We start from the raw sequence: 25,535 nt of genomic DNA, 5'->3' as shown, positions 1-25,535 counted from the left end.
ATCTGTTAAATGGGGAAATCGGATTATAAGCCCACACAGCAGGCGACAGGGAGGCCAGGGGAGCGCTCCGTACCTGCTGACGGCGGTCCACCCCGGCGCGGGAGCAGCGGGGACGCGCGGGGCCGAGGAGCCGGGACCCAGCGGGGGCGGCAGGCGGGGCGGCGCTGACCACGCCCGGGCCGGAGGGGCGGTGCTCCCGGCGCAGGACTCGGGGCTCTGCCTCCCGCCGCCGCGCCGCCCGCCGGCCCGCGGGACCAGCTGGTCCGCTGTCGCTGCCGCCGCCGCCGCGGGAGCCGGAGGTACCCGGGACCGCGCGCAGGGGGCGGCGGGCGGGGGCTCCCGGGTGCGGCCCTGGGGGCGCCCCGGGCGCGGGGAGGGGTGCCGCGAGAAGGCGGGGGTGGGCTGCGGAGGGGGCGGGGGGGGGCTCGGCCGCCGCCCGGGCCACCTGTTCCGGAGGGACATCTGCGTGCGCACCGACTGCGCGCGGCGGTCCCCCGCTAACTGCGCCCCGAAGTTGAGCGCGGCGGCTGCACGGGCGCCTGGCCGGCGAGGGGGGGAGCAGCCCCGCCCGGGTCCCGGGTCCCGCGCCGGCGGAGAGGGTCGTGGGGGCGGGAGGCCCGGGGGCGAGGCGCGCCGCTCCGCTGCGGGGCGCGGAATGGTCTCGGGAGGCCTGGCCGCCCCGCCGCGCTCGCTCCTGGCCCCGGAGGGGGTGCGGCTGGGACAGCGCCGGGGAGCGGCCCGCTGGAGGGGAGACTGCCGGGGGCGGGAGGCGTCGGCCCGGGTCGAGGGGGGCGGGGGGTGCCTTGGCTTCGGAAGTGCCGAGGCGGGGGGAGGGCCCTGCAGGTGGAGGGAAGGGCCTGGGTCGGAGCGCCCCTTCCCCTTCTCAGGGATCCCGACCCGCCGACGACCCGTCCTTCCGGCTCGCTTCGCTCCCTCCCTGCTAGCCAGATGGGAACCCCTGAGTGGGAGTTGTGATGTGCTTGGGAGCGGCTCTGGCAGGGGGTCTCTGAGTCCACTGCCCTTCGCTGCTGGGGGGCGGGGACGCTTGCCTCAGTTTCCTCATCTGACACCCTGGAATAGACGTTCCCACCTCCTGGGCAGACTCAGCTGAGCCTCTGGCTCTGAGAGGGTTAAAAGCCGTCTCCCCTGCATCCACCTCTCCCTCAGGAGGACACCCTTTGCGTCTCCTGTCTCCCGGAGATGCTGAGTGATTGCCTGCTCCTCGCAGGCCCCTTGGGGGCCGGCAGAAGCAGGGCTCAGGTTGGCCAGGACTCTACCCTCCACACCTAGGTCTGCGCTCCGTGTTCCCGCTCGGAGATCCCCTAGGGGGGACTCCCCCAGGTGGGCCCAAATACAAAAGAAAGGGAGAGGCGAGATGGAATCCTCTGACAGCTTGCTATAAGAGGACAAACTCCCAAATAGAAATTCTGAAAATTGTCTCCTTTCCTTATTCCGAGGGAAGCCCTTCTAGCTGCCCAGGTTAAAGGTCCAAACTGGGACGGGGGCAGAGTAAGAGGAGGTGGCTGCCTGGGACATTTGCGACAGGACTGGAAGTAGGGACAGATGAGAAAGGGAAGCTTGAAATGTGGAAACAGCTCTTTCCTCCCCCACCGCCTCCCTCCCCAGCGGCCGCTGCCCCTCCTGGCCCTCCGTCCAGGCAGGTGGGCTGTAGGGCTCTACCAGCCACCTGCTCACCCAAGCTCTGCGCCCGATGTGCCTCTGGAATGCACTTCCTCCCAACCGTCGGACCTCCTAGGTGAGCTCACAATACCTGCTAAATGCCCTGTGTTTTCATTGTGCCACTCCTGTCCAGACTGGAAACTTCTAGAGGAAAGGAACCTTACCTGAAACCTCAGTGCCCAGCCCAGCACACAGTGCTCCCTAAATGTTGCTTGGAATGAATTAACTGTAGGAAGTAGGGGGGAGATGCCATATTTGCACCACTTGGAGAATCCTACTGTTAAATTTCGCCATTTTTGCCGAACTTTTTAAAAAATACTTTTTAACATATTTGAATATATCTTGTCTATAGAAATTTTTCAAATTCCTCACCTCTCTCAAACCTTTTTTTAATATTTTTCAATGTTTACCTGTGTTTTATCATGTTAGTAAAGGGAACACATTGGAAATTTAGGCTCTTTGGAATAATGTTACGTTGAACTTTTGCACGTACACATTGCCCGATTTTTCCTGGAAAGAGCATCACCTGGTCGTCACTGCATTTGAACCTCTAGAAGGGCTCTACCTAGAGCCAGCTGGCTCTCCAGAGGACCTGTACCATTTCGTACTTCCTCAGGCTGCGAGTGTGCATTTCTTGTTATTTCCTAGAAATGAAATTGCTGAATCAAAGAGCATGAACGGCTAGGATCTTTGTGTGATTCCCACCCCCCACCCCACCCCCGGTTTTACTGAGCTGTGATTGACACGCAGCACCGTGTAAGCTGAAGGTGTACAGAGTGATTTGGCAAATATATGTGCCTTGGGAAATGACCACAAAATGTGAGTTTCTGATTCATTTGTTTGAGCTCATCAGCAAGGTATTTGCCTCTTGTCTGGTCTCTTGGTGGCAAAGACCTCCTCCCAGATTATCATTTGGCTTTTATTTTTGCTGCTGCTGGTGTGTGTTTTGAAAGAGCACGTTTTTTCTTTTTACTTTACTTTATCTGTGTGGGTGCTTTTCCGTAAAGGAGACTTGGCTGCATTTATGAGCTGACAGGAAGGAGCCAGAAGACGGAGTGGTGAGTCCCAGAGGAGAGGCAGGTCCCTAGATTGAGGTCCCAGAGGATGCAGGAGGTGGGGGGTGACTGGCACTGGTTGAGGGAACTTCTGAGCTGGTGAGGAAAGGAGGCAAAAGGGAAGGGCCCGGCTGACACCTTATGAACTGGCTTTGATCTTCATGTAGAGGGAGGTGGAAAAGCTCAGTGGAGAGAAGAGGTTCTGGTCCTCAGGCCCCCAGCTCCCAGTGCTGTTTGCAAGCCTCATCCCCTGGAGTCCTCCCTGCTTCCCTGGGAGGTAGCAGGTGTTACCAACCCCTCCCTCCCCCAACGGACAGACTCCCGAGGGAGGGGAAAGTGCCTTGTTCAGGTTCAGTCTGCTGATGAGTGGCAGGGATGCATTCAAAGTTGGCTCTCCTGGCATCGACTGCATGCCCTTGAGACTCTCTCTCCTCTTGGTGCCTCCATTTCTAGTAGATATCAGGAAGCTGCACCCATCTTACTCAGTGAGTGAGAGTCCCTTCCTCTCCTGTCTCTCTTTTCCCTCTGGACAGACCTCAGTGGATCCAGAAGCTTCCAGTGGAAGCTGAGTTGGCCACAGGACTAGAAGAGCCCCTTCCCTTCTGGCTGGTGCCCGCACACTCTGCCCTGTGCCCATACTCTCCAGCGGGAACACACCGCACATTCTGGAAGTCAGACCTGTGCAAAGTCTGAATTGGCAAACGGGGAGCTAGGTGAACAGGCACATGAGAGTGAAGCAGAAGTGGTCTTCACATTCACCCAACAGACTTGATTTGAAAGAGCAGAATCCCTCGTCGCAGACGTAGACACAGAGCCCAGAAAGGTCCCTGCCCCCACCAACTCTCCAGTTGTCTGAGGTCTTCATTTGCACCTTCCCATCAGGTCTCCAAGGCAGCCTCCTGAGTTGGGGGGTGGGCCATGGATTGAGCCCTTACTAGGTGCCAGACACTTTATTATTTAACCCCCTCTGCAGGGGCGCCTGGGTGGCACACTCGGTTGAGCGTCTGTCTGCCTTGGCTCAGGTCATGATCCTGCCAGCCTGGGATCAAGCCCCACATCCGGCTCTCCACTCAGCAAGGAGTCTGCTTCTCCTTCTCCCTCTGCCCCCCCACCCCACCCCACCCCCACTCATGCTCTCTTTCAAAATAAATAAATAAAATATTAAAAAAGATAATAACGCCCTCTCCCATCCTGTGCTATTCTTCCCACTTTACAGATGAGGAAACTGAGGCTCAGGGTTAAGTGCCTTTTCTTTATTGCGGTGAGTTTGAGCTTCCAGCTCCAGAGCACTCCCAGGTGAACTTGGCTGGGCCACAGGCAGACTCCTTCCACCTGACAAGGGGCGTTGAAATCCCAGCTGTGCCTTGGTTCCCTCAACTCTTAAGCTGTAGTTGATAAGAGCACCTGCCTCAGGGCTTATCGGGAGGATTAAATGAGTTACTCCACGAAAACCACTTTGACCAGTGTCTGTGCAGAGTAAGCCCTCAGGAAATGGTATAGTATTGTTACTATTAACCAGGAGCTCCACGCCTGACAGGGAGCCTTTCAGAAATGGCAGCTCAAGCAGCTCACCCCTCCCCTCCCCATGCCGAGGGTAATGGGAAGGTGGGCGCATCCTGACACTGGAAAGAATATGGACTTTTTTTTTTTAAGATTTTATTTATTTATTTGACAGAGAGACACAGCGAGAGAGGGAACACAAGCAGGGGGAGTGGGAGAGGGAGAAGCAGGCTTCCCGCTGAGCAGGGAGCCCGATGCGGGGCTCGATCCCAGGACCCCGGGATCATGACCTGAGCCGAAGGCAGACGCTTAACAACTGAGCCACCCAGGCGCCCCAAGAATATGGACTTTTTATTTTTATTTCATTTTTTTTTAAAGATTTTATTTATTTGACAGAGAGACACAGCGAGAGAGGGAACACAAGCAGGGGGAGTGGGAGAGGGAGAAGCAGGCTTCCCGCCGAGCAGGGGGCCCAATGCGGGGCTCCATCCCAGGTCCTTGGGATTATGACCTGAGCCAAAAGCAGATGGTTAACAACTGAACCACCCAGGCACCCCCTTTATTTTTTTTAAGATTACTTATTTATTAGAGAGAGAGCATGCGCGTTCTCTAATAAATAAAGCAGAGGGAGAGGGAGAAGCAGGGCTCAGTCTTCGGACCCTGAGACCATGACCTGAGCCAAAGTCAGATGCTTAACCGACTGAGCCGCCCAGGCGCCCAGAGAACGCGGAGTTTTAAAAACCTTTCTGGAGACAAGATAATGATCCGTACCTACAACTTTAAATTACGTTTCCTTTGACCCAAGAGGCTCATTTCTAGGAACCAGTCCTACAGAAGTCATTAAGGATGTGCTCAAAGACGTGAGTGCTAAGATACTCACCACGGTGTTGTCCGTAAAAGCAGAAAGATGGAAACCACAGTTCCAGGAGTCAGGACAGGAAATAGGCAAAGTGAAGGATGGGACTGCCATATGAGATTCACTGTCGCCCTGCAAAATTAGGGTACAGAGCTGTATTTATGGACATGAAATGAGGGCATAGCGTACGCTTTCAAGCAGGTTTATCCCGGTACAGTTTACACATCGTTGCACGCATACAGTTTGATGAGTTTTAGGAAATGTGTACGGTAGGGGCCCAGCACGTTTTTAAGTGAAAAATAAAGCGAGTAGAACAGTACGTGTAATAGGATCTCCCTCTGTGCACATGCGGCTCTGGGTAAACATCGCTCCGTGTCTGCGACAGCCCCGTGTGGCAGGTCCCCGGCAACATGGAGGCATTGGGAAGGGACCGAGAAGAATATATGTCACGTGCTTTTGCCTCGGGTCTTTAGTGACCTCACACCGTCTTCGGGGTGGAGTAAAGCAGGTGTCCCTGCAGGGTGGTGACTGGACACACACACAAGCCCTCGATTGTGGAAATACGGAGACAATACTCAAAGGCATGAAGCCACGACTCTAATCACCTGTCCCCCGTGCAGCCGGGAACAGCATTTTGGTGGACCCCGTAGCAAATGGCAGCTCTTCTCCACTATTCTGGTTAGGAGGCTGCTGGGCAGGGGAGGGGATGCGGGGACGTCTTGGGAAGCGGGAAGCACATACTGCAGAAACGTGGAAATCCCAGAGCCTGGTGGGTTTGAGCGATGGAGTTGGTTTTCCTTTCACGTTTTTACCGTCCTGTTCAAGGGCACCTGGAGTGTCAGGGTGGTTTTCCTTCTTGCCTCGGTCCTCACACGCTGATGGTGCCCTCCCTCAGTTACTGTCATTTACAGCCTCGGGAGAGTGGCGGCGTGTGGCTAAGTGCCCACGTTCCTCTGCTTCCAGTATCCTCCACGGCCAAGTGCACCCTGGGCATTCCCAGCGGGACTCACCCGGGGCCCTGAGGGTCTGCCCGTAGTCTAGGCTGTGGACGAGGCCCGGGGTTTGGGGTAAGTGCTGCTCACATGCCCACTCGTTTGGAAGGTAGCCACGAGTGCCAGTGTGTGTAGTGGGGATCCAGGCCACAGCCCACAGTGGGAGCTGTGCTGAAATCCAGGCAGCTTCCTGGAGGTGGCCTGCTCTGCTCATCTAGGTCAGGAGAGACTCAGGGAGGAAGGACCGTCCAAGGACTCGGAGCAGACATCCCTGGGTGCAAATCCTGCCTTCCATGCTTATTAGCCCTGCTGCAGTGGGAAGGTCGCCTTTCCTCTCTGGACCTTCATTTTCTCAAGTGTGAAATGGGGCTGTGGTAGTAAACGTGAGGACGTAAGAGTGATCAGTGCTTGGCAGGGTTCCTGATGTGTGGTGTGTTCTTGGCAAGGGGCAGCTCTTCCCACATATTACGGTTAAGAGGTTGCTGGGGAGGGGAGGATGGAGGGATGTTTTAAGGGAAAGGAAAGAGCATATTGCAGAAATCTGGAATTCCCAGAGCCCGATGGCTTGAGCAATCTGGCAGAGGTCAGCCTCTGGAAGTTGTGGGCCTGGGGAGGGGCAGGGGCTGCAGGGGAAGGCCTGGGTGGCTGGGGGTGTGGAGACCTGCTTGGGGCCGAGGCAGGAAGCCAGGGAAGAGGTGGGGGGTGGTAGGCCTGAGGCAGAGGACAGAGTCCTGAGCTGGGCTGTGGTCATGGGGGCTGACGTGGGAAGGAGAGATGTGTCAGAAAGATGTTCCAAGAGGGGCTCTCCCCCTAATTTCCCAGCCCTCCACCCCCCTCTCCTCTGGACTGTCCCAAGAGCCACATAACTGCTTTCTTGTTGCCACACATGCCCCGTGGTTTAGTCTCAAAAAGCAGCCAGATCCCAAAGATCTCTTTAAGACATATGGGACACTGTAGCCCTTTAATCCTCAAAAGCTCCCAATGGCAGCCCTCCCAGTCAGAGAGACAAATTCTTCCAGTGGCCCTCAAGGCTCCCTATGACCTGCTCTCCTCATTATCTCTCTGACTTCCTCTCCTGGTACCTTCTTCCTCCTACTTTACTTACTCGGCTATTTCTTTTTTTTTTTTTTTAAAGATTTTATTTATTTATTTGACACAGAGAGAGAAAGCACAAGTAGGCAGAGAGGCAGGCAGAGAGAGAGGGAGAAGGAGGCTCTCCACTGAGCAGGGAGCCGGACGCGGGGCTCGATCGCAGGACCCAGGGATCATGACCTGAGCCGAAGGCAGCCGCTTAACCGACTGAGCCACCCAGGCGCCCCTACTCGGCTATTTCAACAACACCTCAGGCACACATGCCCCAGGACCTTTGCACTCACCGATTTCCCTCCTGGGACACACTTCCCCCAGCTAGCCCTAAGACTGGTCCTCTCACTTTCTTCAGCTCTCCGCACAAATGTCAACTTTTCAGAGAGGCATCCTTACTGGTCTGTGTGAAGTAGCACCCCCACCCCTGGGCCTCCCAGTCCAAGCTCCCTGCTGCATTTTTCCACATAGCACATTGTCATCCACCTGATGTATTTCTTTACTTATTAATTTTCTCCCACTAGAATTTCAGCTCCAGGAAGCAAAAGACGATCGGCTTTGTTCACTGCTGTCTATTTCCAGATCTTGGAGTGGGGCATGGCACATAATGGGTGTTCAAGCATTTGTTGAATGAAGGATCAGGGGACTGTGTGTGATGCCAAGGGCTTGATGGGTTTCTTTCCAAGATTTTTGTAATCAGGTTGAGCAGGAACTCTCTTATCTGTGAATTGTCATCCTTCTGGCCTTATTATCTGCCTGTGCTCTTGGCCTGGCACCAAGGGGCAGGTGGCCCTGAAATACCCTGTCTGGAGAGGTCAGCGAGGGCCGCCTCTGATGGAATGAACAGAACTAGTGCTGGAGAAACCAGATTTGGAAGATCTTTCTAGAATGGTCCTTAGAGATTGTCTTTCCCAAGCTCTTTATTTTACAGATGAAGAGATTGAGGCTCAGAATTGACGAGAGAGAGGTCAGACTCCAAGATCACAGAGCAGGTGTGTAGAAGACAGCAACCAGGTCCCTTGCTTAGGCAATACGCAGTTAGCAAAGACTGTTAAGACTAAGCATTCCCAGTATGGTCAATGCTGTGTATGCGTATCGTGCAGGGCAGGGTTGGTGCTCTCTTTTGTTGCCAGTTATTTGTAATCTGTAATACAGTAAAAAAGGAAAAAGTGAAGCAAGCTGGGAACTTTTCTTCCAAATAGAGTGAACTCAGGAATCTTTAACTCAGGCTGGACCTTATAAAAACCTTTTCCATAGGCATTTCATTTGCCAGCCATGATCTTATCTGATGAAGATTTCTCGCTGCTACTTGTGCTTCTGTGATCGCTGGGCATAGCAAATGACCAGCACAGCAAGCTCCTCCATACCCAGCCATCCTGGTAAGCGTGTGTATGCACATGCCAAAGACAGCAAATGTGTAGGAGTCCGGATTCATGGTAGCTTATGCTGCCTGAACTGCACATAAAGCTCAGGGGGGTGACTTCACCCTGCTCCTGAGAAGCCAACCCCAGGCAGCCTGATCCTCAGTCCATCCTCCAGTGCAGAGCTGGAGTGACCCTGGCAGGGAGCGATGGCCTCGGGGAAAGAGGAGAGGTCTGCGACTTGGGGGCAGATTTACCTGCGTGCAAATCCTGTCTCCCATGCTTACTAGCCCTGCAGCTTTGGGAAGGTCACCTTTCCTCTCTGGGGACCAGGAAAGAGTCGGGTATTTCAATATGAAAAGTCAAAGGTATGTGACCTTGTTTTGTACCCTCAGATGGTGAGGCAGGCCATGTCAATTACACTTTTTTTTTTTTTTTTTTTTTAAAGATTTTATTTATTTGACAGAGACACAACGAGAGAAGGAACACAAGCAGGGAGAGTGGGAGAGGGAGAAGCAGGCTTCCCGCGGAGCAGGGAGCCCGATGTGGGGCTCGATCCCAGGACCCTGGGATCATGACCTGAGCCGAAGGCAGACGCTTAACAACTGAGCCACCCAGGCGCCCCTCAATTACACTTTCTAACAGTTGTAATCGGCATCCGCCCGTGGTTTGCCGTTTGCAAATGGCATTCGCCTGGGTTAGTTACCCTATCTGATCTTGGCTTTGTGAGCAGTTTAGGGATAATTTACTCATTTGTTCAGAAAATATACATGGGGCCTCTGCTATGTGCGAGGGCCTGTGCAAGCCCCAAGGGATGCACAATGAGTAAAACAGCCTTCGCCCCTGCCCCCTGAGAGCCGATGTTTACACGGTATCAGTGTGTCTTTGTGTATTTAATCAGTCCCTTCAAAAAAGACCTTGGGCTGTTTTCAGTCGGTGGCAATTGAAAACAACCTGTGACCTGTACGAATGACACTTATCTACAGATAAATGCACAGTGGTGTTACATGCTGAGAGGGTAAGCGGTTGTGTAATTTTGATAGCCGTTCACTTGCCCTCCACCACTGGAGTTGAACCATTTAGCATGCCTAGCAGCCCTGGGCGGGGGGTGCCTGTCCCCCCACAGCCTGGCCAGGAGAATGTGCTGTCCAAGTTTTGGATTTTTGCCAATCGGACAGACCCCGGGGTGGTGCGGGGGGCGGGGGGATGCTATACTGAGTGTTTCGATTTGCATTTCTCTTACTTACAAAAAGATCCTCACTCTTGCTTACATATTAAGGGGCATGTTTTGCATGTGTATGAACTGGCTTTGGCCCCTTTTCTTTTGTGTCGTTGGTTGTCTTCTTGATTCCTGGGAGCCCTTTAGAGGTTCGGAAAAATCGGACCTTTGGGATCCGACGGGGACAAAACTTACCCCAAGTTGTCCCTTCCATTTTGGATTTGCTGTTGGGATTTTGGGGGAGGACACTGGAGCAGTCAGGCTTTTTCAAGGAGTCAAAAGTACTCTTCTTTTATGGCTTCTGGATGGATTTCGTACATAATTAAGAAAACTTTCCCAACTCTGAGGTTATGAAGGAATCCGCCCATGTTTTGTTCTAAATGTTTATGGGGTTTATTGTTTTACATTTGGAGTTTATCCTGGGGCATGTTCTGAGATGTGAACCCAGCCTCTATTCCAGTTGCCCAACACCTTAGAAGACTGATTTTACTGGGGCGCCTGGGTGGCTCAGTCGTTAAGCGTCTGCCTTCGCCTCAGGTCATGATCCCAGGGTCCTGGGATCGAGTCCCGCATCGGGCTCCCTGCTCCGCAGGAAGCCTGCTTCTCCCTCTCCCACTCCCCCTGCTTGTGTTCCTGCTCTCGCTGTCTCTCTGTCAAATAAATAAACAAAATCTTTAAAAACAATAAAAAAAGAAGACCGATTTTACTTTACTAACTGGGGATCCTGCCTTCATTGGCTATGCAGGGACTTTATGATCGCTGTGATAACCTTTTGTCTCATTGCCCTGTTTGTTCAGACGCTAAGACTGCATTGTTTTTGTTTTCTGGTTTTTGTGTTTTCCAAAGACTGCATTGTTTTAAGTATCAACTTCATAGGATGTTTTAATATCTGAAGAACTTCCAGTCCTTCCTCTTTTTTCCCTCCGTGTCAGAGTTTTCCTATAGGTCTTCGCTTATTTTGGCATATGAACTTCAGAATCAATTTGTCAAATTCCAAAATCACATATGTATTTTTGCTTTTGTTTCCTTTGCCAGAGAAGACATATCGAGAAATAATGTTTCTACAGCTGAGGTCAAAGAAAGGACTGCCTGTGCTCTTTCCTAGGAATTTTATGGCTCCATGTCTCACAGCTCGGTCTTTAATCCATTTTGAGTTTATTTTTGTGTATGGTGTAAGAAAGTGGTCCAGTTTCATTCTTTTGCGTGTAGCTGTCCAGGTTTCCCAGCGCCATTTACCGAAGAGATTGTCTTTTCCCCATTGCATAGTCTTGCCTCCTTTGTTGGAGATTAATCGACCATATAAGCATGGGTTTGTTTCTGGACTGTTCTGTTCCATTGATTTATGTGTCTATTTTGTGTCAGTTTCCATACTGTTTTGATGACGACAGCTTTGTTGTATTTCTTGAAATCTGAGATTGTGGTACCGCCAAATTTGTTCTTCTTTCTCAAGATTGCTTTGGCTATTCGGGGTCTTTGGTGGTTCCGACACATTTTTAAAAATATTTTATTTATTTATTTGTCAGGGAGAGAGCGAGAGATGGCACAAGCAGGGGAGAGCAACAGGCAGAGGGAGAAGCAGGCTCCCCTCTGAGCAGGAACCCGATGCGGGACTCGATCCCAGGACCCTGAGATCATGACCTGAGCCGGAGGCAGATGCTTAACTGACTGAGCGACCCAGGCGTCCCGGTTCCATACTCCTTTTAATACTATTTGTTCTAGGTCTGTGAAAAATGCTATTGGTATTTTGATAAGGATTGCATTAAATCTGTAAATTGCTTTGGGTAGTATGGACATTTGAACAGTATTGGTTCTTCCAATCCATGAGCATGGAATATCTTTCCGTTTGTGTCATCTTTCATTTTTTTCATCAATATTTTATAGTCTTCAGAGTACCAGTCTTTTACCTCCTTGGTTAAGTTTACTCCTAGGTATTTTATTCCTTTTGGTGCAATTGTAAATGAGATTGTTTTAATGTCTCTTTCTGCTACTTCATTATTAGTGTGTAGAAATGCAACAGATTTCTGTATATTAATTTCTGTATATCCTGTGACTTTACTGAATTCATTTATTAGTTCTAGTAGTTTTTTGGTGGAATCTTTAGGGTTTTCTATATATACTATCATGTCATCTGCAAATAGAGTTTTGTTTCGTTCCTTACCAATTTGGATGCCTTTTATTTCTTTTTCTTGTCTGATTGCTGTGGCTGGGACTTCCAGTACCATGTTGAATGAAAGTGGTGAGAGTGGGCATCCTTATCTTATTCCTGATTGTAGAAGAAAAGCTGTCAGTTTTCCCTATTGAGTATGATGTCAGCTGTGGGTTTTTCATAATGGACTTTATTATGTTGAGATATATTCCCTCTAAACCTATTTTGTTGAGAGTTTTTATCATGAATGGATGTTGTACTTTGTCAAATGCTTTTTCTGCATCTATTGAGATGATCATATGGTTTTTGTCCTTTCTATTGTTAATATGATGTATCATGTTGATTGATTTGTGAATACTGAACCACCCTTGCATCCTGGGAATAAATCCCACTTGATTGTGGTGAATTATTTTTTCCCCGTCACACCCCCCACAATGATTTTTTTATTTATTTTTTATTTTTATTTTTGTAAAGATTTTATTTACTTATTTGAGAGAGAGAGAGCACATGAGAGGGGGGAGGGTCAGAGGGACAAGCAGACTCCCCGCCGAGCAGGGAGCCCGATGCGGGACTCGATCCAGGGACTCCAGGATCATGACCTGAGCCGAAGGCAGTTGCTTAACCAACTGAGCCACCCAGGCGCCTGATTTTTTTAAATATATTGTTGGATTTGGTTTGCTAATATTCTGTTGAGAATTATTGCACCTATGTTCATCACACACATGTTGTGGTGTCTTTATCTGCTTTTGGTATCAGGGTAACGCTGACCTCATAGAATGAATTTGGAAGCTTTCCTTCTTCTGTTTTTTGGAATAGTTTAAGAAGAATAGGTATTGGGGTGCCTGGGTGGCTCAGTTGGTTAGGCGTCTGCCTTTGGCTCGGGTCATGATCCCAGAGTCCTGGGATCGAGCCCCGCATCGGGCTCCCTGCTCGGGGGGTCTGCTTCTCCCTCTCCCTCTGTGCTCTCTCTCTCTCTGAAGTAAATACATTTTTTTAAATCTTAAAAAAAAGAAGAAGAATAGATATTAACTCTTCTTTAAATATTTGGTAGAATTTGCCTGTGAAGCCATCTGGTCCTAGACTTCTGTTTTTTGAGGGTTTTTTGATTACTGATTCGATTTCATTACTGGTAATCTGTCTTTTCAAATTTACTATTTCTTCCTGATTCAGTTTTGGAAGGTTATATGTTTCTAGGAATTTGTCCATTTCTTCTAGGTTGTCCAATTTGTTGGCATATAATTTTCCATGGTGTTCTCATATAATCCTTTGTATTTCTGTGGTATCAATCATTATTTCTCCTCCTTCATTTCTGATTTTATTTGAGTCCTCTCTCTTTTTCTCTTGATGAATCTAGCTAAACGTTTGTCAATTTTGTTTTCAAAATTTTGTTTCAGCTCTTAAAAAGAAAGTCTAGGGGTGCCTGGGTCACTCAGTTGTTAAGTGTCTGCCTTTGGCTCAGGTCATGATCCCAAGGTCCTGGGATTGAGCCCCACATCGGGCTCCCTGCCCGGCGGGAAGCCTGCTTCTCCCTTTCCCACTCCCCCTGCTTGTGTTCCCTCTCTCGCTGTGTCTGTCTCTGTCAAAAAAATAAATAAAATCTTTTAAAAAAGTAAAAAATAAAGTCTAGAGATAGAGAGATAGGATAGAGAGTTTTATATAGTGTAGAACCTTATACATTATTTTATTTACGTCTTCTGAATTCTTATTTATATTTGATCTACTTATTTCTTGGGCTAAGAGAAGGGAATTAAAATCTCTTATTAGTGTGTCTCAATCTATTTATCCTAGCATTCTGTAATTTCTAATTCCTGAAAATTGCTGCAGTGTTATTTGGTACATTGTGAATCATACCCTTTACTTTAGCATTATAAATGGCCCTTCTTGGGCTCATTTAGTGGGGGTTGGCTTGAATTCTCAGTCTGAGCTTAAGATTATGGGCCCAGCTTTGTTTTTGTTTGTATTTGTGTTTCTACCTTTGCTCTTTCTTTTACTTTTAACCATTCAAAATCACTTTGGTGTATATCTCTATCTCTCAAATACAGGATAGAGTTGGGTTTTGCTTGGGATCTAAATCAAACATCTTTTCCTTCATAAAGGTAAGTGAGTTAAGCCTATTTATATATATTGATATCACAGGTGTCTTTGGTCTTTCTGTCGTATTGTGTGTGCGTATGTAGATACGTCTTCGCACACATGGGAGGGCTATATTCTTTTTTTTTTTTTTTTTTTTAAGATTTTATTTATTTATTTGAGACAGAGAGAATGAGAGAGAGAGAGCACGTGGGAGGGGGGAGGGTCAGAGGGAGAAGCAGGCTCCCTGCTCGGCAGGGAGCCCGATGTGGGACTCGATCCAGGGACTCCAGGATCATGACCTGAGCCGAAGGCAGTTGCTTAACCAACTGAGCCACCCAGGCGCCCGGGAGGGCTATATTCTTTATTCTTTCACTGTGTTTAAGAAAAAAAAAAAGAAAGCCCCTCTGATATTTGGGAAAGCTTGTTATTTTTGTTCTAGTGGCTACATTTATATTTACACCTTTATATAATACTCTTAGTTTCTTCTTTTTTTAGACAGTATTGTTTCTCTTCTATGAACAATAAACTTAACTTGTTTCCTCTTTCTTGTTTCCCTTTCTCTTGTCGCTGTCCCATTTCAGCTGACCCTGTACTGAGCGATAAGTCATATCTTCTTTCCTTCCTAATCCTTCCAGCAGCTCTTGGTCAGGTGGGGCTCACGACAGTTGCCATTTCGTAGTTAGGCACTTACGCAAAAATCTGAAGAAGTATCAGCAGCTGGGGAGAGCATTCTGGAGACAGCAGTGAAGCACTTTTGCAAAATGCTGCATGGCCCACACATGACGCTGCAGGAGGTGATCCTGTGTGGGAAAACCCTGAGATCGACAGGCGCACGCTCTCCCGACCAGGTGCCCCTTGGTTAGGTGATTTTAAAATCTGACTAAACCATTTTTTTCCAGATAAAAGTCCTGCATGATAAGAAAGCAGAGTGACATTGTTTAATTGGCAGCATTTTAGGTTTTTTTAGTGGGCACATCACATAACGATGCATCTTACTAGATTCAGTAAAATAGGGCAGTGTTATCCTTCTTATTGCCGCCTTTGTACTTTGAATACGCTTAAACTTTTACTGTTGGATTTTTAGCTCTTACCGCTTGCAATTAAAGATGAGGTAAGCACAGAGCTCGTTCCACTTTCGACCTCCTTTCCCCCTTGCCTACCAAGTTTTGGGTAGTTGTATCATTTCCATGTTGTCTGGCTAGATAACATTTTCATTCCATCTGTCATCTTTGTTCCTACCCTTTCTTGGGGGAATATATTCAGTCCTCTTATTACAGTTCTTTCAAGCACCACTTGGTTGAATGAAGTTGATTCCTCGGTTTTCCTCAGAGGAGCAATCTTGCCGAAGTCATACTTCAAAGCTGTTGGCGTGTAATCTTTATATGTATTTATTTTTTAAAAAGATTCTATGTTTTCATTTGAGAGAGAGAGAGAGAACGAGCCAGAGAGAGGGGCAGAATAAGAGGGAGAAACAGACTCACTGAGCCCGATGGAGGGCTCGATCCCAGGACCCCAGGATCATGATCTGAGCTGAAGGCAGAAGCTTAACCAACTGAGCCACCCAGGTGTCCTATAATCTTTATATTTAAAGAACAACATGGCTCTAGGTTTATCTTTGGCTCAAACTTTCTTTCCCTGATGACCCTGTAGGTGTTGCCCCACTATCTTCTGTCTTTAAACGCTGCTGTGGCGAAATCAGATGGCAGCCTGATTCTCCATCCTTCGTTGATGGCTTGGGCTTTGTATGTAGCTATCCAAAGATTTATCATGGTACCTTTAGAGCCCAGTGATTTTACCGTCCTATGTCTTGGGATTTACCGTTCTGGGTCACTGTTCTCTAGTACATGCTGTGCCTTTTCAATTCATGAAATCGGGTCTTCCCCTATTTTGGGAAGGTTTTCCTAAATTATAATTGCAGAGCTTTATTCTATTCATTTGTTTCCATTTCTTCTTCAGGAGGCCTGTTGTACATGTGTTGGGCCTCCTCTGCAATCCGTTCCATCTTGTTTTTTGGTTCTTTGATCTCTTTGAATATTTCTGCTGGATTTTGTTGACTTTTTCTTACTTTAATCTTCATATCTCTTCCTGTACTTTGTCTGGAGTCTGTTCTCCTGTGTAATTGCTTGTCGTTTAATCTTTATTTCTGAAGTAGTCTTGTATTTTCCTTCTAGTTCTTTCCTGAGGTCTGTCAGTTCTCACATCACATGTCATCCTCATGTCTTGCTGTCACTTTGCCTGACCATTTCTTCTTCGGCTCTTGTATTTCTGCATTTTGGTCTGCCTTCATAACTGGAATTACTTTTTAAAGTTTTTTTTTTTTTTTTTTAATTCATGCTATAATTTTGTATTAGGATTTTTATCTGTTTTATGGAAAATTTTTTTTTAAAGATTTTATTTATTTGACAGAGAGACACAGCGAGAGAGGGAACACAAGCAGGGGGAGTGGGAGAGGGAGAAGCAGGCTTCCTGCAGAGCAGGGAGCCCGATGTGGGGCTCGATCCCAGGACCCTGGGATCATGACCTGAGCCAAAGGCAGACGCCTAATGAGTGAGCCACCCAGGCGCCCCTGTTTTATGGGAATATTTTTATGGTGAATTTTCCTTATACATAAGAGAACATTAGTATTTCTTTCCCTTTTCATTCTTGGAGCATCTTTGTATGGACACTGTTTATTTTTTTTATTCCTTTAACTGTTTTTTTTTTTTTTTAAATATTCAAATTGGTTGAATTTTCCTGGATCAGCATTTAATAGGAGGCTTTGGTGGAAATTGGGAGAGAGGCCAGGCTAGTTCTCTCTGTTTCTCTGTTTTTATGGAAAAGGATTATTCCTTTAAAATACGACCTTTCTTGGGGTGCCTGGATGGCACAGTTGGTTAAGTGTCTGATTCTTGGTTTCGGGTCAGGTCCTGAGCTTGAGCCCCGTGTTGGGCTCTGCACTTAGCATGGAGTTGACTTGGGATTTTCTCTCCCTCTCCCTGCCCCTCCTGCTGTGCGCTTTCTTTATCTCTCTCTCAAATAAATAAATCTTTTAAAAAATAATAAAAAATAAAATATGACCCTTCTCTGGATCCACTGCCCTTTTGCCTCACAGAACCCAGCTGGCTTAAAGGGGCCACCTGCCTCCAAACTTGAACTCTCCTGGTTCGTTCAGGCTACAGCTCACTCTCTGACTTATTCATCTTCCTTTTAGAAGCGGTGATTTCTGCGATCTTCCACTTCTGGGCTCCTCTGCATGCTGTTCCTCCCCAGCTCACTGCTGTTTCTGCTGGACTCAGGTGCTTTGGGCCTCACTCACATGTGAGTTGGGGTTTATGGGTTTTTCATGCCCCTAGTTTCGCTGAAACTGTAGCTTGTGGTTTATTTTCTCTTTCCCCTGTTGCTCTGTATGACATCAGCAGAGGAGGAAAGATTCAGAACCAAGAATCTGCCCTATTCCTATTGGAAAAACAAGTCTCCACCTCCCTCATTTTGTTGGTAATATCTCCCAAAGAGCAAGCCACTGCCTTCCTGATTTCTGGCTTTAGAACATCTTACAGGCTTTGGAGAAGAAACATTTTATAATCTCTGCTCTGAAAACATCCATTTTTACAAGGATCACCTTCTAGTAACTGTAACTACTACTTCTTGAATAGAAATATTTATTTATGCCCTGAAAGATGGGAGGGGGGTGTGGGGGCAGGACAGCGGACGCTTCAGGCAGGATTTTCAAGCTCTAGGTATTGATTCTTCCCGCCAAGGAGGGTCTGAGCTCCTGATCCTGTCCTGTCTCCAGAAGTATCCCTGCTTTCAACTTGGTAGACTCTTCCCTCATCTCTTTCTCTCTTTTCCCCTGTGTGTGTGTGTGGGGGGGGGGGTTGACATGACAAGAAGTCCAGGGTGGACTAGCTTCAGGCATAGCAGAATCCAGGTGTAAAGATGATGTCATCATGCATCTCTTTCTCTCCATCTCTTGGTTTTGCTTGCCTCTGGGCCAGCTTCATTCTCAGGCAGGCTTCTCCCCTCCTGACTCCTGGCTCAATCTTAGCACCTCCCTGAGAAAGCATGTGACTCTGCTTGGCTTGGATTTGGGTTACGTGTCCTCCCTGAGCTACTCACTGTGGCCAGGAGAACGTGGCACAGTCATTAGGCAGACTTGAATCGTGTGCATACCCCAAGAACTAGAGAGGGGGATCTGTGGGGCAGAGGTAGTTCCTCAAAGGAAATCAGGGTACTGTTATCAGAAGAAGGGGGAATGGATGCTGGGCAGGCAAAGCCAGCAGACAGCCACCCCATCTCCACTGGGAAACCCCAGTGCAAATGACATCTAACCATTTTCTCTTGCCATGCGGAGAGGCCCACCGAGGCACGTTCTCCATGGAGCTGCCATTTCAGTGATACTCCAGGCAGTGTGTGTGACCCGAGGGTGGCTCTGAGACTCCAGGACAGAGGGACATAGAAAGGGGGTGTTGTGGAATAAATGGTGGCCTCAAAGGAGATACGTTGTGTCCTACCCCCTGCAACATGTGACTGTGACCTCCTTTGGAAAAAGGGTCTTTGCAGGTATTATGTTAAGGATCTTGAGATGAGGAAATGATCCTGGATTAGCCAGGTGCAGGCCATAGTCCAGTGACAAGTGTCCTTACAAGAGACAGAGGAGGAGAAGAACGCACATAGGAGAAGGCCGCATGAGCCCAGAGGCAGAGACTGGAGGAAGCGGCCACAAGCCCAGGAGGGCCTGGAGCCACCAGAAACTGGAAGGAGCAAGAAACGATTCTCCCCTAGAGCTCAAGAGGGAGTCGGGTCCTGCCGACACCTTGGTTTTAGACTTTTACTCTCCAGAGCTGTGAAAAAATAGGTGCCTGTTGTGGTCATTGGTTTCAGCAGCTACAGGAAACCAATATGGGGAAGCTGATCAGAGTCGAGAGTCGGGTCCCTCTTCAGTTTCCTTGGTTTTGTGGTTTGCGACTTCTGCTGGGCTGCCTGCCTCCTGAAGCATCTCAAGGAAGACCTGGGGGTGGGGCAGTCCTCGCAGGGGGGGCAGGAAGAGCTCCCTGAGGGCGTCAGCTCCAGCCTCTACGGCTGTGTGACCCTGGCCAAATCCCTTTCCCTCTCTGGGCCTCTGGGAGCCAGTCAGCACCCATCCCGGCGGCAAGCGGTTCGGCGTGGACCGTATCTGACCATCACCATGACTCTGCTCTGTTTGGGTCACGGTCCAGCAGCACCGGGCTGAGCTGGATGGACACGGGAGCCGGGGGAAGGTCAGAGGTGGAGTGCCCCTACTGTGGGCCATCAAGGAGTGACAATGTTCGGGCAGAGGAGCCATTTCTAGGCACTTGGGCCCTCGCTGATGCTCCTGACGGCGGGGGGAGGGCCCACAAAGCTGGTGGCGAGGGCCCAGCCAGCCGGGGGTGGTCAGGCCTTTGGCCCTTTGACCCACCAGCTGTGTGCGTCTCACCCTCACTTCCTGCCTGAGATGGATCGTGGGGGGGTCCTGAGGAGCTCAGAGGAGCTCAGAGCAGGGAAGTGGCCACAGTCAACAAGCTAACTGGAAACACCTCCCTGTTGCAGGGGGTGGGGGCAGTGGGAACATGCCAGGCGCTGCTGAAAAGGGCCAGGACTTGGGCCGCAGCTGCGAGGCCCATCCCGGGGGGCCAGGAGCATGCTTTGGACCTGAGGTCACACGGGTATTGGGCTGTGGCCAACTTGGCCCTGTGCACAGTTTCTATTCCTGGGTTTTGGGCTCCAGGACCAAATACGGCACTGCTTGGGACTGGCACCCTCCACTGGGGCAGGCGCGGGCTCAGGTGGCACATCCAGCCGCCCCAGCAGGGCCAGACCCCACCCCACACCACGGAAGAGCCAGATCACCCCAACACCGCGGGGCCCCCTGGGCGGCTGGGACCTCGATCTGTCCAACTCTCTGTCCGCTCCTCAGTGTGGTTCACATTGGGTTAAAAATACCCAGGACCAAAATAGCCTCTCCTTGCAGGGGAAAACCAGGGCAGGGCAACACAAGGTTCTTGATTTCTCTTGGCTCTGCCGCTCACGACCCAGCTGGGGGATCCCAGGCTGCTCACCTGACCTCCAGCCCCGCTGCTCATGGCTCCTTCGGTCACTCGCCGATTTGCTAACTCACTGACTTGCCCACTCTTTAATTCGCTCCTTTATTAATTCACTCGCTAATCATTCATCGATTCGCGCGCTCATTGATTCGCTCCTTCATTGACTCGCTTCCTCCTTCACTTACTCACCCACACGCTGAGTCACTTGCTCACTCGATATTTACTGACTGCACACCCAGCGCCATCTATTTAGATGCTGAGCAAAACGCAAAAAATACCCATCCCCGTGGAGTGACGTTCCACATAAATAACCTGCACAAACGAGTACAAGATGTCCCATATGCTAGATGAAGCACCGGGGACAGTGAACTCCACAGGAGGCCATGAAGTGACAGGGGAGGTGGGACTCTCGGGGCTGGGAGGCCCCCCAGGAAGATGATTTCTGAGTGAGGACCAGAGGGAGGTGAGGGGAGGAGCCAGGTGAACAGCTGGGGGAAGGGTGTTCCAAGCAGAGGGAACAGCATACACAGAAGCCCTGAGAAGGCAATATGGGGGGGGCGGGGACGGGTTTGAGAAAGAGCGAGCAGGCCGGGCGTGGCTGGGGTGGAGCAGACGACGGGGAGAGACGCGGGGTGTAAGGCCAGGGGCGGGGGACACGCAGGACCTGGGGGACCTGGGCCTCCCACATCACCGAGGGTCTCACAGACAAATGACATGGCCTGGCTTGTGTCTTCGGAGTGTCCCTCTGGCCGCCGGGGGAGTGAGTCCGTGAGGGAGCAGATCAGGGAGAGGGCAAGTCAGTTTGTGTGGGCCTACTGTGTGCCAGGCACTGAGCCAGGCTCTGGCAGGGGGAGGGGGCGCAGGCCCCCGTGGCGCTTACGGAGGCCCATCTGGCCACGGCCCTTCCATCAGTGTCCGCTCTCCAGGAAGCCACCTTCACTGGCTCCGTTGGACCCTTTGCTCCATTTCAGCTGTCACCAGCGTCGTCCTTGTCTGTTTCCAGATCGTTCCCCCCCACACACTGAGAGCTCCCCCGGGGCGGAGCTGCAACCTCGCTCTTCCCTTCTCCCAAGCACCCTCCCTGTGGGGCCGAGAGAGCCAGTGAATCAATGAACAAGTGACCCTGTATGGCTGGGGGATGAGGCCTCCGTGAGCCCGCCACCCTCCTCACTCTGTGTCTCCCCGTCTTTTGCAGATGGATTTGTGGGCACGGAGAGTGTGTGGAAGGGCCGTGTTCCTGTTGGCAGAGGAGCCTGGCTGCTGAGCCAGGGCGTGTCTCCCGGAGGGCCGCCGGGCTGCCGGATCCCCACCTCGCCGCCATGGGCCGCCCAGGCTGGTCAGTTACCAGCCAGTGACGTCAGCGCGGTTCCCAGCCCTCCACTGGGAGGGCACGCCGAAGGCTCGAGTCCCAGCCTCCCGGCACCACTCGCAGGCTGTGAGACCTGTCTGTCCTGGGGAGGGGTTGACTCTGGCCCCCGTCAGCCCCCAGGCTGCACGGTCCCTCCACCCCGCTGTGTGTCCACGTTTCCTGGCCTCTAAAGTAGAAATGATCCAACCGCCCCTGGGGTTACGGAGAGCCAGAGGGGGTGTGTATGGGGCACCAAGATTTTAGAAGACGCTGAGTAAACGGTGGCCGGGATTCTGTGAATAGTGAGAACAGCCCAGGTGAATGTGCACCGAGTCCCCAAAGTGCCGGGCACGTGCCCACATCCCCTGCACCATTTCTCTCCCAGGCAGGACGGTACAGTGTTGAGAGAGTAGACTCTGGAGCCAGGTGGCCTGGCTTCAAGGCCCCACCCCGCCACTTGCCTGCCGCGGGACCGTGTGTGAGTTACCAGACTTCTCGGTGCCTCGAGGTCCTCACCTGTGAGATGGGGGTGATGATCGCCACTGCATAGGGCGGCCGTGAGGATTCAGCCAGTTAAATGTGTCTGACGTCCCCATCAGGCCACCTGGCACATGTGTGGTGATGGTCAACCCTTTAGTGGGCTCCAGTGTTCTTGCCCTGGAAGTGTGAGCTGAGTGAGTTGCCCCAGGGCTTAGCTGCTTCAGGCAGACTTCAGGTCCCATGTCTCCCAGGTGCTCCCGTAGCCCTGCCCTTGGGGACAGAGCCCAAGCCTGTTTCCTTTCCCCAGCCACCTGCTGGGCCCCCAGGATGTTCTTGGCTGCTGGCCAGGTGGACATCACCAGGAGAGGGTGAGGGTCGAAGGGCAATAGTCCTAGGCTCCAGACCTGTGTCTATAAGAAGCACGGTCCAGGGCAGGGGCTGGGGAAGCCAGGCGCCCAGGAGACTCCATTGTGTCTGAGACAAGGGCTTTAGGACCCAGCATGCATCCCCGTGTGCCTGGAGCCCACCCGCCCTGCAGCACGCCAGTGCCCAGGCCGGCTCAAGCCCCAGGCTTTTCTGCTGAAAGGCCCCAAGGCTACTTGGCAGTCTGCCCTCTTGGAGCAGCTCCAGGCCTGGCTTGTGGAACTGAATGGGGCTAAGGGGTCCGTGGGCTAGGCCTCGAATCACGGGCTGCCAGTGGCCTGAGGGGCCCAGGCATCACCGGACAGAGAGGCCCGTGGGCCACGTGGCAGAGGCATCGCTTCTGAGAACCTCGCCTGTGCCAGACCCTGGCCTGGGCCCGCGAAGGCCATATGCTGTAGGTAGCACTGGCTCAGGCGTCGGGAAGCTCCCAGGTGTGTCCCAGAGAGCAAAGGGACTCTGCCCAGACTGCGGCCCCTGGCCCCCCATTCCCGTTTCGCAGGTGAGGAAGGAGGTGGGACTCAGGGCCAGGAGGCCCGTGGGCTTTGAGAAGCCGGCATTGGCCGTAGCTGGTGCTTGTGGGAAGTGTTTTTCGGGCGAGCGATGCCAGCAGTCTGCCCGAGTGTGATGCTCGTCTCTTGCAGACCGGCCAGTTCGTGCTGCGGCCTCCTGGCGTCATCCGGGGAGAACATGTCCAGGCCCCCTGAGTGCCTGCTGCGGCTGCGCCGGGGAGCCCCGAGGCAGCGCGTCTGCACCCTGTTCATCATCAGCTTCAAGTTCATGTTTTTCGTCTCCATCATGATCTACTGGCACATCGTGGGAGAGCCCAGGGGCCAAAGAGAGTTCTCTAACTTGCCTGCCGACGTCCCCTGCCCCCGACTGGGGCCCCCTACGCTGCTCTCCAGCACCCCGCCTCCGGGCAACATCTTCTTCCTGGAGACGTCAGACCGGACCAACCCCAACTTCCTATTCATGTGCTCGGTGGAGTCGGCCGCCAGGGCCCACCCCGAGTCCCGGGTGGTGGTCCTGATGAAGGGGCTACCCGGCGGGAACGCCTCCCTGCCCCGGCACCTGGGCCTCTCGCTCCTGGGCTGCTTCCCCAACGTCCACCTGCTCCCGCTGGACCTGGAGGAGCTGTTCCGGGACACGCCGCTGGCGGCCTGGTACGCGGCCCGGCAGCGCCGCTGGGAGCCCTACCTGCTGCCCGTGCTCTCCGACGCCGCCCGGATCGCGCTCCTGTGGAAGTTCGGCGGCATCTACCTGGACACGGACTTCATCGTCCTCAAGAACCTGCAGAACCTGACCAACACGCTGGGCACTCAGTCCCGCTACGTCCTCAACGGTGCCTTCCTGGCCTTCGAGCGCCACCACGAGTTCATGGCGCTGTGCATGCGCGACTTCGTGGCCCACTACAACGGCTGGATCTGGGGCCACCAGGGCCCGCAGCTGCTCACGCGCGTCTTCAAGAAGTGGTGCTCCATCCGCAGCCTGGACGAGAGTCACGCCTGCCACGGCGTCACCGCCCTGCCCTGCGAGGCCTTCTACCCCATCCCCTGGCAGGACTGGAAGAAGTACTTCCAGGAGGTCAGCCCCGAGGAGCTGCACCGGCTGCTCAAGGCCACCTACGCTGTCCACGTGTGGAACAAGAAGAGCCAGGGCACGCGCCTTGAGGCCACGTCCCGGGCGCTGCTGGCCCAGCTCCATGCCCGCTACTGTCCCACGACGCATGAGGCCATGAAGATGTACTTGTGAGGGGCCCGCCGGGCCACCCTCCCTGCACCACCAGGCGCCCTGACGGAGAAGGGCTCCCGGCCACCTTTCCTGGTGCGGGCGAGACGGGAGGGCCCGGGAGAGGGAGGCCAGAGTTGCCGCAGCCTCGGATTCGGGCAGGCTCGGGGGAGCGTGGGGAGCTGTTGGCCCCAGAGGTGTGCCTGGAGGATGCGCTGCAGGCCCCCGGATCCACTCCCTTCAGGGTGAGGCCGGTGGGACACCCCCGGGCCGGTGTGCTTTCTCAGGGGGGAGGCAACAAGTGGGGGGGGTGGGCCCGCCAGAATCAGCTGGAGTGAGCCAGGGGAGCATCTGGGTCTTCCGGACAACACACCAGAGCCGTGCGCGTCAAAGTGGCTTCCAGGACGTCACAGGGAGGCCAGGCTGCTGGGGGCCGAGGTGCCCACAAAGAGAACATGGATGGAGAAGCCCCAGAACAGGGGTAGGAACGAGAGGGGAGCTCCTGAGGAAAGGGGGGAGGCCTCAGGGGTGCACGCCCAGCCTCATGAGCTTGAGTTGGGGGGGCAGGGTGCTTTGCTCTTCTCTGCCTTTGGTTTCTTCTTCAGAGGAGCGAGCCTGGGGAGCCCTCTGGGGGAGGCTTGCCTGCTCGCCCCGTTCTCGCTCCTTTCCAGAGACGTTGCAGGGGTGCCGTGTGCCGGCCAGCCACTCCAGGGCGTGGCGGCGTGGAGTTCTTTTGGCTCAGGAAAAGCATTTTAAGAAAACCACCCCCCACCCTGCCCACAATAAACACGGGATAATAAACATAATAAAAGCAACTCCTTGACACCGAGTGCTTGGTGGTTGATAAAAGGAATCCACTCCCACAAGCCCGCATTAGCCCCATTCTGGAGATGGGGAAGCAGCTGGGGGGCCGTGTCATGACATGCTTGAGGTCACTCAGCCCTGCCCGGGAGAGCAGTCCAGGGACCCGGGGGGTGGGGGTGGAGGTGGGTTGGGGGACCGAGCCAGACACCCCAGGAGCCCATTACCAGAGTAGGGGCATGCTGCCCCCAGGCCTAGGGTAGAGGGGGAGGTGTTAGGGCCTGTGGGGTCCCTCCTGGCCCAGATCCTGGGGAAGACCAGAGGTGCTGTACTGGCAGCCGCAGGGCTGGGCTGGAGGAAAATGCTCTCTGCCAGGTGCGGCCCCAGCTGGTTCATGCTGAGGAAGCCCTCTCTGAGAGCTGGGCATTCTAGCCAGGCCGGAGAAGCCCTTCCCTGAGGGACCAGGGGTGGGCAGGCTGCTCTTTGGCAGCCGAGGGGGAGATGTTTAGAGACCTCTGGATTCTGACCTTCTTAGGCAGCCTAGTTAGGAAGTGAGCTCCCCAGCTCTAGGGGTATTCAAGAACAGGTGATATTTTGATGACGACAATGGATTCCATGTCAGTTATTTCTCCAACCACAACATCATTCACCCGTTTTTTTAAAATATTTTATTTATTTGAGAGAGGGAGTGAATGAGAGAGAGAGCGCACAAGCAGGGGGGAGGGGCCGAGGGAGAAGGAGAAGGAGGCTCC

General features: G+C 52.3%; 1 protein-coding gene across 11 annotated transcripts; it reads left to right on the top strand.

Moving 5' to 3' along the window:
- The first annotated feature begins 201 nt into the window (after window positions 1-201).
- Window positions 202-24,811, top strand: A4GALT (alpha 1,4-galactosyltransferase (P1PK blood group)). Of its 11 annotated transcripts, XM_078076700.1 has the most exons (6): window positions 215-299; window positions 1,627-1,756; window positions 13,935-13,988; window positions 17,156-17,262; window positions 21,202-21,342; window positions 22,899-24,811. In XM_078076700.1, the coding sequence occupies exon 6, from the start codon at window positions 22,945-22,947 to the stop codon at window positions 24,004-24,006; it is 1,062 nt and encodes a 353-aa protein (XP_077932826.1). In that variant the 5' UTR covers window positions 215-299; window positions 1,627-1,756; window positions 13,935-13,988; window positions 17,156-17,262; window positions 21,202-21,342; window positions 22,899-22,944; the 3' UTR covers window positions 24,007-24,811. The 11 variants fall into 11 exon arrangements, with proteins under 11 accessions (XP_035944216.2, XP_077932826.1, XP_077932829.1 ...); XM_078076703.1 differs by lacking the exon at window positions 13,935-13,988 and having other exon boundaries at window positions 17,156-17,240; XM_036088317.2 differs by lacking the exon at window positions 13,935-13,988.
- Window positions 24,812-25,535: the final 724 nt, after the last annotated feature.

The sequence above is a fragment of the Halichoerus grypus genome, chromosome 6 (genome assembly GCF_964656455.1).
Source record: "Halichoerus grypus chromosome 6, mHalGry1.hap1.1, whole genome shotgun sequence".
NCBI lineage: Eukaryota > Metazoa > Chordata > Mammalia > Carnivora > Phocidae > Halichoerus > Halichoerus grypus.
This window is presented reverse-complemented; position numbering and strand designations above follow the sequence as displayed.